Source organism: Perna viridis, chromosome 13 (assembly GCF_037379345.1).
Source record: "Perna viridis isolate PV_CMFRI_1.1 ecotype Kerala chromosome 13, ASM3737934v1, whole genome shotgun sequence".
In the NCBI taxonomy this organism is placed as follows: Eukaryota; Metazoa; Mollusca; class Bivalvia; order Mytilida; family Mytilidae; genus Perna; species Perna viridis.
In genome coordinates this window covers 33,265,270-33,280,205 of record NC_142457.1, presented here as the reverse complement: position 1 = coordinate 33,280,205, position 14,936 = coordinate 33,265,270, and the positions used below count along the sequence as shown (strand labels likewise).

General features: G+C 37.1%; 4 protein-coding genes and 3 pseudogenes across 4 annotated transcripts; 3 read left to right on the top strand and 4 right to left on the bottom strand.

Annotated features, from left to right (window-relative positions):
• Positions 1 to 2,498: 2,498 nt before the first annotated feature.
• Positions 2,499 to 2,876, top strand: LOC148600483 (histone H2B pseudogene; annotated as a pseudogene).
• Positions 2,877 to 3,556: 680 nt separating this feature from the next.
• On the bottom strand, positions 3,557 to 3,868 carry LOC148600482 (histone H4). Its single transcript, XM_088558179.1, has one exon. The coding sequence runs from the start codon at positions 3,866 to 3,868 to the stop codon at positions 3,557 to 3,559; it is 312 nt and encodes a 103-aa protein (XP_088414305.1).
• Positions 3,869 to 6,852: 2,984 nt separating this feature from the next.
• Positions 6,853 to 7,230, bottom strand: LOC148600481 (histone H2A-like). Its single transcript, XM_088558178.1, has one exon. The coding sequence runs from the start codon at positions 7,228 to 7,230 to the stop codon at positions 6,853 to 6,855; it is 378 nt and encodes a 125-aa protein (XP_088414304.1).
• Positions 7,231 to 7,484: 254 nt separating this feature from the next.
• Positions 7,485 to 7,862, top strand: LOC148600480 (histone H2B pseudogene; annotated as a pseudogene).
• Positions 7,863 to 8,540: 678 nt separating this feature from the next.
• LOC148600479 (histone H4) lies at positions 8,541 to 8,852 on the bottom strand. The gene has a single exon (XM_088558176.1). The coding sequence runs from the start codon at positions 8,850 to 8,852 to the stop codon at positions 8,541 to 8,543; it is 312 nt and encodes a 103-aa protein (XP_088414302.1).
• A 3,613-nt stretch (positions 8,853 to 12,465) lies between these two features.
• LOC148600478 (histone H2B pseudogene) lies at positions 12,466 to 12,843 on the top strand (annotated as a pseudogene).
• A 680-nt stretch (positions 12,844 to 13,523) lies between these two features.
• Positions 13,524 to 13,835, bottom strand: LOC148600477 (histone H4). Its single transcript, XM_088558175.1, has one exon. The coding sequence runs from the start codon at positions 13,833 to 13,835 to the stop codon at positions 13,524 to 13,526; it is 312 nt and encodes a 103-aa protein (XP_088414301.1).
• Positions 13,836 to 14,936: the final 1,101 nt, after the last annotated feature.

Here is a 14,936-nt window from a genome sequence, read left to right as displayed (position 1 = left end):
GGGAAGGTGTTTCCATGGACAGAGATACACTTACATTCATATATGAACACATATTTATTAAAAAAAAATTACCACGAAATGCATGAAAGTTGCACACAACGATTACATTTTTATTCCAAATGTATAAATGGAATGAGTTCATGTGTATTGTAAATCCGTCAACGCTATGACGAGAAAGCAATTTGGTCTATTGAAATCACATTTTATGAAAAATAGATAGAGAATATTTGTACACGTATAAACTTATACAAAATATGTGAGATAAAAACTTTTTCGGAAAGGGAAAGATGGTTGTTGAACGGTATGCCTTTATTTATTAGGCGCAATTACTTGGTGTTTTCTAGGTACAGACAGGTGTAAAAAAAGGGTGTGTTACATTTTTTATTCGTGTATTATTAGACTGGATTACATATCAACTTAAAAATCTTTTTTTGAAGATTTGTGTGGCCCTTAAAAGGGCCGTTTTCATAATGTGAAAAGTCACACATTAAGCACGTTCTCCGCGAATTCTGCGTGCAAGCTGAATGTCCTTGGGCATGATTGTGACTCTCTTGGCGTGGATGGCGCACAAGTTGGTGTCTTCAAAAAGACCGACCAAGTAAGCTTCACTAGCTTCCTGGAGTGCCATGACGGCGGAGCTCTGGAATCTGAGATCAGTTTTGAAGTCCTGAGCGATTTCTCTGACTAATCTCTGGAATGGGAGTTTTCTGATGAGAAGCTCGGTGCTCTTTTGATATCTTCTGATTTCTCTCAATGCGACAGTTCCAGGTCTGTATCTGTGTGGTTTCTTGACTCCTCCAGTAGCGGGTGCGCTCTTACGAGCAGCCTTAGTTGCCAGTTGTTTCCTTGGAGCCTTTCCTCCGGTGGACTTACGAGCGGTTTGCTTTGTACGAGCCATTACGAACGATGTATGATTTCAATAACCGAACGGTGATAATACTGTAGCCTTGAGGGTCGGCTTTTGTCGTCGTATAAATTTGACAAGCAAGTTCATTATTGGTCGGTCGAAGCAATAAAACTCACTGTGATTGGTTATCATTCAGGTAATTTCATTGGAGGAATTGGGAAAACTTTCAATCCACCATTCTATTCATGTTTGAGCTTTGATGACATGTTATCAAGATTATCAAAAACAATTACATTAATAGTTAATTAGATTCACCAACTTACATCTGATGTCACTCACAATTAGTCACATTTCTGTAGCAATTAGTACATACTATTACTACAAGCATTTATCATGGTTTTTACAAAAAATATTTTAGTAACAAACTAATTTTAAAAAATACAAATTATTTTTTTAAGAATCTATTTATCTTGTGTGCAATAGTTATAGTACGTGGTAAATGGGAAATTGATTCTCTTTGAATTAGTACTCCATTCTACTTTTCATCGAGAACTAGCCTGCATAAAACACATACTTAAAATGAGTTATATGGACTCGCGTTAGTAAACATACAACCCACAGGAAAATGCACGGATAAGTATATGCACATTTAGTAGAGGGCCAGAATTCTACACACACAACAGATAACTGAAACTCTACGATGCCCTCGCGTGGCTGCGTTTTTTAACGTTGTTTATTTTTTTTTTATTTTTTTTTTTTTATATTTTTTGTTTTTGTTTTTGTGAAATGCATATTAATTCTTGAATTGCATAGTTATTGTGTATAGTAATACACGTATTTATGTCCGGCCGAAAAAAAAGGCATATAGGGAAGCTGAGGGAGTGGGGGGGGGGTGGTTATAAACTCAGTTTTAGTTGTTTTATAGTGCAAGTACACACATCAATTTAAGAATCTTTTTGAAAAGTGTTGGTGGCCCTGAAAAGGGCCGTTATATCCGATAGTTCAAAGAACTAAATTATTTATTTTGCAGCCTTTTGAGTCTTCTTGGGCAATAGAACAGCCTGGATGTTTGGCAGTACGCCACCCTGGGCAATGGTGACACCGGAGAGCAGTTTGTTCAGTTCCTCGTCGTTTCTGATGGCCAGCTGGAGGTGACGGGGGATGATTCTGCTCTTCTTGTTGTCACGGGCAGCATTACCTGCCAATTCCAAAACTTCAGCGGCCAAATATTCCATAACAGCGGCGAGATAAACAGGGGCTCCAGCGCCTACCCTCTCTCCATAGTTGCCTTTCCTCAATAGTCTGTGGATACGACCGACAGGGAACTGAAGTCCAGCACGGGACGACCTGCTCTTGGCCTTAGATTTGGCTTTGCCTCCCTTTCCACGTCCAGACATATTGTATTATTTGTGAATTGTTCAGTTTCAAATAAATAAACATAATACTTAAAATATGCAATTTTCCATTTATAGATGCAAACGGATTGGAATGATATCATATGTATGAACCAATCAGTATCACTGTTCTGGCTTGTACTTGGTGTTTTCCGCGAGGTTCGCGCAAACATAATTTCAATCCACTTGGTCGTTTTAAATTGAAATTAGACCGAACTAGTGGGTATTATTCACTGTGTTATTATCAGAGATTAAATATGCCGCCTAAAGCAACTGGATCAAAAGGAGCAAAGAAGGCCGTGACCAAGACGAAAGCTGCACGTGCCGGAGGTGACAAGAAAAGGAAGAGAAGGAGAAGGGAGTCTTATGGAATCTACATCTACAAAGTTCTCCGACAAGTCCATCCGGACACTGGTGTCTCTTCAAAGGCAATGTCAATCATGAACAGTTTTGTCAATGATATCTTTGAGAGAATCGCCGCCGAGGCTTCGCGTCTGGCTCACTACAATAAAAGATCAACTATTACATCTCGGGAGATTCAGACTGCTGTACGTCTTCTGTTGCCGGGAGAATTAGCCAAACACGCTGTTAGCGAAGGGACCAAAGCCGTCACAAAGTACACCAGCAGCAAATAAACTTGCAGTGACGGTCTTCATACTTAACGGCCCTTTTCAGGGCCACCAAAATCTTTCAAAAAGATTCTTATGTTGATACGTTGCAAAACTGTTTATACTCTGAACTTGAATAAGAACAAATGCACACAGAAATCGTATAATCAGAAAAATAAGACTGAAAAGATTTCTTCGCCGTAGAATCAACTCCTTTACATATGAAAGCCACGCATCTAATAAGTTGATTACAAGTCAGGCTCAATAAAATAAATATGATTTCTTTCAAAAAGTGTAGATAGTTACGATACATGTACAGATGTTTGAATTTTTTAATTGAAAATAATAAAATCGGCGGTAAAAGTACATTAGCGTTCACCTTACTACAACGAAATGTGTGAAATCGACACTGAACACTACTCACTAATCGGCATGTGCAATACACAGTCTTAGTCAATAGTTGTTTTTTTGAGCAGTTTTAATAGTGAATGTTGTTGTACATAGATATGTTTTTTCTTGGGTGTCTACTGTGCAGTGATTTATAACAATAAAATGATAAACATTATTCTCAAAATGTTATTGTTGTATGCCATGGGTGTTTTAATTAGAGAAGTTATTTGCTGCATATAACATCAATATCAGAATCTTTTTGAAATATTTTGGTGGCCCTGAAAAGGGCCGTTGTTGTTATTTCTAATGGAAGCTGCTCAACCTCCGAAGCCGTATAGAGTGCGTCCTTGTCTCTTCAGGGCATAGACGACATCCATAGCTGTGACAGTTTTTCTCTTGGCATGCTCGGTGTAGGTGACTGCATCACGAATTACATTTTCCAAGAAAACTTTCAACACACCACGAGTCTCTTCATAGATAAGCCCAGAGATACGTTTGACACCACCTCTTCGTGCAAGACGACGGATAGCTGGTTTGGTGATACCTTGGATGTTATCACGCAAAACTTTCCTGTGTCGTTTGGCGCCTCCTTTTCCTAGTCCTTTACCTCCTTTACCGCGACCCGACATGGTAATTATGTAATAAAACTATATCGGTACATGATTGATGCCGGCAGGACAAAAATAATATATATAACTAGCGCGACCGTGATAGAAAGCCAATCAAGTATTTGTTAAGTAACTTTTCATTGGACAGTTTGTGTGTGACGAGGAATGGAATGTTTTGTAAGAAAGAAAAAAAGGGGGCTCAATTTTTCAAATATAGGAAATAATTCACGGCAAATAATAGACGTTTCACAAATCGTACACACAGACAACGCATGTTTAAACATGATTTATAAAACAACATAGTTATTTGCACATATGTGCAGATAACTTATAAGGCACATCGCCTTATAACTCAATGCATTGACATAAATTCGCATATATATATATATGTGTGTGTGTGTGTGTGTGTGTGTGTGTGTGTGTGTGTGCATGTAGCCGCTGTAAAACGCACCAGGTCGCAGAATAATGCCAAATTTCTGTATTTCTTTCTGTTTCGATTATTTTAAAATAACAGAGAAAGTTTTTCAATATACTACTGTGTTGGAAGTCAGACTATTGACGGTCCTTTATACGGGGGAATTTATCCTATTTATTTTCTTTTTTCTTTTTATTTCATTGCAGTGAAGATCGGTGTCGGACTTTTCAATTATGAAAAAGGTCCACTTAAATGCGAGCGAATGTCTGGATTGTGTATCCGGTGAGTGCACAGAATGCAAAAATAAAGCAAAAAAAAAAAATTTATATATAACAAAAAAGTGATAATGATAATAAAAAATATATTGTGTTTATGGCTGAGCGAAATTCTCCGGTTCAGACGACAGGGCTTAAGGAATTTTATGAGGTGATAATTAAAATACTAAGGTATTATAGAGAATTGCTGAAAGGTGTGAGTAGTGCTAACTCTTAGTAACCGGCTTTACGTATTCACTTATACGGCCAATGTATAATGTGTTAAGATGTGTATTGTTCAGAAAGTAAACGCGAATTGACCCTTAAAAAGAAAAAAAAAATATTATGATAAAAAAAAAAATAACGAATAAAAAGTATCAGAAAAAAAAATGACATTAGTCTTTGATAATTTTATATGAAGAAAAGGAAAAAGTTAATATAGATGTAATAATAGAATTTTTAAACATAAAGGGAAGGTGTTTCCATGGACAGAGATACACTTACATTCATATATGAACACATATTTATTAAAAAAAAATTACCACGAAATGCATGAAAGTTGCACACAACGATTACATTTTTATTCCAAATGTATAAATGGAATGAGTTCATGTGTATTGTAAATCCGTCAACGCTATGACGAGAAAGCAATTTGGTCTATTGAAATCACATTTTATGAAAAATAGATAGAGAATATTTGTACACGTATAAACTTATACAAAATATGTGAGATAAAAACTTTTTCGGAAAGGGAAAGATGGTTGTTGAACGGTATGCCTTTATTTATTAGGCGCAATTACTTGGTGTTTTCTAGGTACAGACAGGTGTAAAAAAAGGGTGTGTTACATTTTTTATTCGTGTATTATTAGACTGGATTACATATCAACTTAAAAATCTTTTTTTGAAGATTTGTGTGGCCCTTAAAAGGGCCGTTTTCATAATGTGAAAAGTCACACATTAAGCACGTTCTCCGCGAATTCTGCGTGCAAGCTGAATGTCCTTGGGCATGATTGTGACTCTCTTGGCGTGGATGGCGCACAAGTTGGTGTCTTCAAAAAGACCGACCAAGTAAGCTTCACTAGCTTCCTGGAGTGCCATGACGGCGGAGCTCTGGAATCTGAGATCAGTTTTGAAGTCCTGAGCGATTTCTCTGACTAATCTCTGGAATGGGAGTTTTCTGATGAGAAGCTCGGTGCTCTTTTGATATCTTCTGATTTCTCTCAATGCGACAGTTCCAGGTCTGTATCTGTGTGGTTTCTTGACTCCTCCAGTAGCGGGTGCGCTCTTACGAGCAGCCTTAGTTGCCAGTTGTTTCCTTGGAGCCTTTCCTCCGGTGGACTTACGAGCGGTTTGCTTTGTACGAGCCATTACGAACGATGTATGATTTCAATAACCGAACGGTGATAATACTGTAGCCTTGAGGGTCGGCTTTTGTCGTCGTATAAATTTGACAAGCAAGTTCATTATTGGTCGGTCGAAGCAATAAAACTCACTGTGATTGGTTATCATTCAGGTAATTTCATTGGAGGAATTGGGAAAACTTTCAATCCACCATTCTATTCATGTTTGAGCTTTGATGACATGTTATCAAGATTATCAAAAACAATTACATTAATAGTTAATTAGATTCACCAACTTACATCTGATGTCACTCACAATTAGTCACATTTCTGTAGCAATTAGTACATACTATTACTACAAGCATTTATCATGGTTTTTACAAAAAATATTTTAGTAACAAACTAATTTTAAAAAATACAAATTATTTTTTTAAGAATCTATTTATCTTGTGTGCAATAGTTATAGTACGTGGTAAATGGGAAATTGATTCTCTTTGAATTAGTACTCCATTCTACTTTTCATCGAGAACTAGCCTGCATAAAACACATACTTAAAATGAGTTATATGGACTCGCGTTAGTAAACATACAACCCACAGGAAAATGCACGGATAAGTATATGCACATTTAGTAGAGGGCCAGAATTCTACACACACAACAGATAACTGAAACTCTACGATGCCCTCGCGTGGCTGCGTTTTTTAACGTTGTTTATTTTTTTTTTATTTTTTTTTTTTTATATTTTTTGTTTTTGTTTTTGTGAAATGCATATTAATTCTTGAATTGCATAGTTATTGTGTATAGTAATACACGTATTTATGTCCGGCCGAAAAAAAAGGCATATAGGGAAGCTGAGGGAGTGGGGGGGGGGTGGTTATAAACTCAGTTTTAGTTGTTTTATAGTGCAAGTACACACATCAATTTAAGAATCTTTTTGAAAAGTGTTGGTGGCCCTGAAAAGGGCCGTTATATCCGATAGTTCAAAGAACTAAATTATTTATTTTGCAGCCTTTTGAGTCTTCTTGGGCAATAGAACAGCCTGGATGTTTGGCAGTACGCCACCCTGGGCAATGGTGACACCGGAGAGCAGTTTGTTCAGTTCCTCGTCGTTTCTGATGGCCAGCTGGAGGTGACGGGGGATGATTCTGCTCTTCTTGTTGTCACGGGCAGCATTACCTGCCAATTCCAAAACTTCAGCGGCCAAATATTCCATAACAGCGGCGAGATAAACAGGGGCTCCAGCGCCTACCCTCTCTCCATAGTTGCCTTTCCTCAATAGTCTGTGGATACGACCGACAGGGAACTGAAGTCCAGCACGGGACGACCTGCTCTTGGCCTTAGATTTGGCTTTGCCTCCCTTTCCACGTCCAGACATATTGTATTATTTGTGAATTGTTCAGTTTCAAATAAATAAACATAATACTTAAAATATGCAATTTTCCATTTATAGATGCAAACGGATTGGAATGATATCATATGTATGAACCAATCAGTATCACTGTTCTGGCTTGTACTTGGTGTTTTCCGCGAGGTTCGCGCAAACATAATTTCAATCCACTTGGTCGTTTTAAATTGAAATTAGACCGAACTAGTGGGTATTATTCACTGTGTTATTATCAGAGATTAAATATGCCGCCTAAAGCAACTGGATCAAAAGGAGCAAAGAAGGCCGTGACCAAGACGAAAGCTGCACGTGCCGGAGGTGACAAGAAAAGGAAGAGAAGGAGAAGGGAGTCTTATGGAATCTACATCTACAAAGTTCTCCGACAAGTCCATCCGGACACTGGTGTCTCTTCAAAGGCAATGTCAATCATGAACAGTTTTGTCAATGATATCTTTGAGAGAATCGCCGCCGAGGCTTCGCGTCTGGCTCACTACAATAAAAGATCAACTATTACATCTCGGGAGATTCAGACTGCTGTACGTCTTCTGTTGCCGGGAGAATTAGCCAAACACGCTGTTAGCGAAGGGACCAAAGCCGTCACAAAGTACACCAGCAGCAAATAAACTTGCAGTGACGGTCTTCATACTTAACGGCCCTTTTCAGGGCCACCAAAATCTTTCAAAAAGATTCTTATGTTGATACGTTGCAAAACTGTTTATACTCTGAACTTGAATAAGAACAAATGCACACAGAAATCGTATAATCAGAAAAATAAGACTGAAAAGATTTCTTCGCCGTAGAATCAACTCCTTTACATATGAAAGCCACGCATCTAATAAGTTGATTACAAGTCAGGCTCAATAAAATAAATATGATTTCTTTCAAAAAGTGTAGATAGTTACGATACATGTACAGATGTTTGAATTTTTTAATTGAAAATAATAAAATCGGCGGTAAAAGTACATTAGCGTTCACCTTACTACAACGAAATGTGAAATCGACACTGAACACTACTCACTAATCGGCATGTGCAATACACAGTCTTAGTCAATAGTTGTTTTTTTGAGCAGTTTTAATAGTGAATGTTGTTGTACATAGATATGTTTTTTCTTGGGTGTCTACTGTGCAGTGATTTATAACAATAAAATGATAAACATTATTCTCAAAATGTTATTGTTGTATGCCATGGGTGTTTTAATTAGAGAAGTTATTTGCTGCATATAACATCAATATCAGAATCTTTTTGAAATATTTTGGTGGCCCTGAAAAGGGCCGTTGTTGTTATTTCTAATGGAAGCTGCTCAACCTCCGAAGCCGTATAGAGTGCGTCCTTGTCTCTTCAGGGCATAGACGACATCCATAGCTGTGACAGTTTTTCTCTTGGCATGCTCGGTGTAGGTGACTGCATCACGAATTACATTTTCCAAGAAAACTTTCAACACACCACGAGTCTCTTCATAGATAAGCCCAGAGATACGTTTGACACCACCTCTTCGTGCAAGACGACGGATAGCTGGTTTGGTGATACCTTGGATGTTATCACGCAAAACTTTCCTGTGTCGTTTGGCGCCTCCTTTTCCTAGTCCTTTACCTCCTTTACCGCGACCCGACATGGTAATTATGTAATAAAACTATATCGGTACATGATTGATGCCGGCAGGACAAAAATAATATATATAACTAGCGCGACCGTGATAGAAAGCCAATCAAGTATTTGTTAAGTAACTTTTCATTGGACAGTTTGTGTGTGACGAGGAATGGAATGTTTTGTAAGAAAGAAAAAAAGGGGGCTCAATTTTTCAAATATAGGAAATAATTCACGGCAAATAATAGACGTTTCACAAATCGTACACACAGACAACGCATGTTTAAACATGATTTATAAAACAACATAGTTATTTGCACATATGTGCAGATAACTTATAAGGCACATCGCCTTATAACTCAATGCATTGACATAAATTCGCATATATATATATATATGTGTGTGTGTGTGTGTGTGTGTGTGTGTGTGTGTGCATGTAGCCGCTGTAAAACGCACCAGGTCGCAGAATAATGCCAAATTTCTGTATTTCTTTCTGTTTCGATTATTTTAAAATAACAGAGAAAGTTTTTCAATATACTACTGTGTTGGAAGTCAGACTATTGACGGTCCTTTATACGGGGGAATTTATCCTATTTATTTTCTTTTTTCTTTTTATTTCATTGCAGTGAAGATCGGTGTCGGACTTTTCAATTATGAAAAAGGTCCACTTAAATGCGAGCGAATGTCTGGATTGTGTATCCGGTGAGTGCACAGAATGCAAAAATAAAGCAAAAAAAAAAAATTTATATATAACAAAAAAGTGATAATGATAATAAAAAATATATTGTGTTTATGGCTGAGCGAAATTCTCCGGTTCAGACGACAGGGCTTAAGGAATTTTATGAGGTGATAATTAAAATACTAAGGTATTATAGAGAATTGCTGAAAGGTGTGAGTAGTGCTAACTCTTAGTAACCGGCTTTACGTATTCACTTATACGGCCAATGTATAATGTGTTAAGATGTGTATTGTTCAGAAAGTAAACGCGAATTGACCCTTAAAAAGAAAAAAAAAATATTATGATAAAAAAAAAAATAACGAATAAAAAGTATCAGAAAAAAAAATGACATTAGTCTTTGATAATTTTATATGAAGAAAAGGAAAAAGTTAATATAGATGTAATAATAGAATTTTTAAACATAAAGGGAAGGTGTTTCCATGGACAGAGATACACTTACATTCATATATGAACACATATTTATTAAAAAAAAATTACCACGAAATGCATGAAAGTTGCACACAACGATTACATTTTTATTCCAAATGTATAAATGGAATGAGTTCATGTGTATTGTAAATCCGTCAACGCTATGACGAGAAAGCAATTTGGTCTATTGAAATCACATTTTATGAAAAATAGATAGAGAATATTTGTACACGTATAAACTTATACAAAATATGTGAGATAAAAACTTTTTCGGAAAGGGAAAGATGGTTGTTGAACGGTATGCCTTTATTTATTAGGCGCAATTACTTGGTGTTTTCTAGGTACAGACAGGTGTAAAAAAAGGGTGTGTTACATTTTTTATTCGTGTATTATTAGACTGGATTACATATCAACTTAAAAATCTTTTTTTGAAGATTTGTGTGGCCCTTAAAAGGGCCGTTTTCATAATGTGAAAAGTCACACATTAAGCACGTTCTCCGCGAATTCTGCGTGCAAGCTGAATGTCCTTGGGCATGATTGTGACTCTCTTGGCGTGGATGGCGCACAAGTTGGTGTCTTCAAAAAGACCGACCAAGTAAGCTTCACTAGCTTCCTGGAGTGCCATGACGGCGGAGCTCTGGAATCTGAGATCAGTTTTGAAGTCCTGAGCGATTTCTCTGACTAATCTCTGGAATGGGAGTTTTCTGATGAGAAGCTCGGTGCTCTTTTGATATCTTCTGATTTCTCTCAATGCGACAGTTCCAGGTCTGTATCTGTGTGGTTTCTTGACTCCTCCAGTAGCGGGTGCGCTCTTACGAGCAGCCTTAGTTGCCAGTTGTTTCCTTGGAGCCTTTCCTCCGGTGGACTTACGAGCGGTTTGCTTTGTACGAGCCATTACGAACGATGTATGATTTCAATAACCGAACGGTGATAATACTGTAGCCTTGAGGGTCGGCTTTTGTCGTCGTATAAATTTGACAAGCAAGTTCATTATTGGTCGGTCGAAGCAATAAAACTCACTGTGATTGGTTATCATTCAGGTAATTTCATTGGAGGAATTGGGAAAACTTTCAATCCACCATTCTATTCATGTTTGAGCTTTGATGACATGTTATCAAGATTATCAAAAACAATTACATTAATAGTTAATTAGATTCACCAACTTACATCTGATGTCACTCACAATTAGTCACATTTCTGTAGCAATTAGTACATACTATTACTACAAGCATTTATCATGGTTTTTACAAAAAATATTTTAGTAACAAACTAATTTTAAAAAATACAAATTATTTTTTTAAGAATCTATTTATCTTGTGTGCAATAGTTATAGTACGTGGTAAATGGGAAATTGATTCTCTTTGAATTAGTACTCCATTCTACTTTTCATCGAGAACTAGCCTGCATAAAACACATACTTAAAATGAGTTATATGGACTCGCGTTAGTAAACATACAACCCACAGGAAAATGCACGGATAAGTATATGCACATTTAGTAGAGGGCCAGAATTCTACACACACAACAGATAACTGAAACTCTACGATGCCCTCGCGTGGCTGCGTTTTTTAACGTTGTTTATTTTTTTTTTATTTTTTTTTTTTTATATTTTTTGTTTTTGTTTTTGTGAAATGCATATTAATTCTTGAATTGCATAGTTATTGTGTATAGTAATACACGTATTTATGTCCGGCCGAAAAAAAAGGCATATAGGGAAGCTGAGGGAGTGGGGGGGGGTGGTTATAAACTCAGTTTTAGTTGTTTTATAGTGCAAGTACACACATCAATTTAAGAATCTTTTTGAAAAGTGTTGGTGGCCCTGAAAAGGGCCGTTATATCCGATAGTTCAAAGAACTAAATTATTTATTTTGCAGCCTTTTGAGTCTTCTTGGGCAATAGAACAGCCTGGATGTTTGGCAGTACGCCACCCTGGGCAATGGTGACACCGGAGAGCAGTTTGTTCAGTTCCTCGTCGTTTCTGATGGCCAGCTGGAGGTGACGGGGGATGATTCTGCTCTTCTTGTTGTCACGGGCAGCATTACCTGCCAATTCCAAAACTTCAGCGGCCAAATATTCCATAACAGCGGCGAGATAAACAGGGGCTCCAGCGCCTACCCTCTCTCCATAGTTGCCTTTCCTCAATAGTCTGTGGATACGACCGACAGGGAACTGAAGTCCAGCACGGGACGACCTGCTCTTGGCCTTAGATTTGGCTTTGCCTCCCTTTCCACGTCCAGACATATTGTATTATTTGTGAATTGTTCAGTTTCAAATAAATAAACATAATACTTAAAATATGCAATTTTCCATTTATAGATGCAAACGGATTGGAATGATATCATATGTATGAACCAATCAGTATCACTGTTCTGGCTTGTACTTGGTGTTTTCCGCGAGGTTCGCGCAAACATAATTTCAATCCACTTGGTCGTTTTAAATTGAAATTAGACCGAACTAGTGGGTATTATTCACTGTGTTATTATCAGAGATTAAATATGCCGCCTAAAGCAACTGGATCAAAAGGAGCAAAGAAGGCCGTGACCAAGACGAAAGCTGCACGTGCCGGAGGTGACAAGAAAAGGAAGAGAAGGAGAAGGGAGTCTTATGGAATCTACATCTACAAAGTTCTCCGACAAGTCCATCCGGACACTGGTGTCTCTTCAAAGGCAATGTCAATCATGAACAGTTTTGTCAATGATATCTTTGAGAGAATCGCCGCCGAGGCTTCGCGTCTGGCTCACTACAATAAAAGATCAACTATTACATCTCGGGAGATTCAGACTGCTGTACGTCTTCTGTTGCCGGGAGAATTAGCCAAACACGCTGTTAGCGAAGGGACCAAAGCCGTCACAAAGTACACCAGCAGCAAATAAACTTGCAGTGACGGTCTTCATACTTAACGGCCCTTTTCAGGGCCACCAAAATCTTTCAAAAAGATTCTTATGTTGATACGTTGCAAAACTGTTTATACTTTGAACTTGAATAAGAACAAATGCACACAGAAATCGTATAATCAGAAAAATAAGACTGAAAAGATTTCTTCGCCGTAGAATCAACTCCTTTACATATGAAAGCCACGCATCTAATAAGTTGATTACAAGTCAGGCTCAATAAAATAAATATGATTTCTTTCAAAAAGTGTAGATAGTTACGATACATGTACAGATGTTTGAATTTTTTAATTGAAAATAATAAAATCGGCGGTAAAAGTACATTAGCGTTCACCTTACTACAACGAAATGTGTGAAATCGACACTGAACACTACTCACTAATCGGCATGTGCAATACACAGTCTTAGTCAATAGTTGTTTTTTTGAGCAGTTTTAATAGTGAATGTTGTTGTACATAGATATGTTTTTTCTTGGGTGTCTACTGTGCAGTGATTTATAACAATAAAATGATAAACATTATTCTCAAAATGTTATTGTTGTATGCCATGGGTGTTTTAATTAGAGAAGTTATTTGCTGCATATAACATCAATATCAGAATCTTTTTGAAATATTTTGGTGGCCCTGAAAAGGGCCGTTGTTGTTATTTCTAATGGAAGCTGCTCAACCTCCGAAGCCGTATAGAGTGCGTCCTTGTCTCTTCAGGGCATAGACGACATCCATAGCTGTGACAGTTTTTCTCTTGGCATGCTCGGTGTAGGTGACTGCATCACGAATTACATTTTCCAAGAAAACTTTCAACACACCACGAGTCTCTTCATAGATAAGCCCAGAGATACGTTTGACACCACCTCTTCGTGCAAGACGACGGATAGCTGGTTTGGTGATACCTTGGATGTTATCACGCAAAACTTTCCTGTGTCGTTTGGCGCCTCCTTTTCCTAGTCCTTTACCTCCTTTACCGCGACCCGACATGGTAATTATGTAATAAAACTATATCGGTACATGATTGATGCCGGCAGGACAAAAATAATATATATAACTAGCGCGACCGTGATAGAAAGCCAATCAAGTATTTGTTAAGTAACTTTTCATTGGACAGTTTGTGTGTGACGAGGAATGGAATGTTTTGTAAGAAAGAAAAAAAGGGGGCTCAATTTTTCAAATATAGGAAATAATTCACGGCAAATAATAGACGTTTCACAAATCGTACACACAGACAACGCATGTTTAAACATGATTTATAAAACAACATAGTTATTTGCACATATGTGCAGATAACTTATAAGGCACATCGCCTTATAACTCAATGCATTGACATAAATTCGCATATATATATATATATGTGTGTGTGTGTGTGTGTGTGTGTGTGTGCATGTAGCCGCTGTAAAACGCACCAGGTCGCAGAATAATGCCAAATTTCTGTATTTCTTTCTGTTTCGATTATTTTAAAATAACAGAGAAAGTTTTTCAATATACTACTGTGTTGGAAGTCAGACTATTGACGGTCCTTTATACGGGGGAATTTATCCTATTTATTTTCTTTTTTCTTTTTATTTCATTGCAGTGAAGATCGGTGTCGGACTTTTCAATTATGAAAAAGGTCCACTTAAATGCGAGCGAATGTCTGGATTGTGTATCCGGTGAGTGCACAGAATGCAAAAATAAAGCAAAAAAAAAAAATTTATATATAACAAAAAAGTGATAATGATAATAAAAAATATATTGTGTTTATGGCTGAGCGAAATTCTCCGGTTCAGACGACAGGGCTTAAGGAATTTTATGAGGTGATAATTAAAATACTAAGGTATTATAGAGAATTGCTGAAAGGTGTGAGTAGTGCTAACTCTTAGTAACCGGCTTTACGTATTCACTTATACGGCCAATGTATAATGTGTTAAGATGTGTATTGTTCAGAAAGTAAACGCGAATTGACCCTTAAAAAGAAAAAAAAAATATTATGATAAAAAAAAAAATAACGAATAAAAAGTATCAGAAAAAAAAATGACATTAGTCTTTGATAATTTTATATGAAGAAAAGGAAAAAGTTAATATAGATGTAATAATAGAATTTTT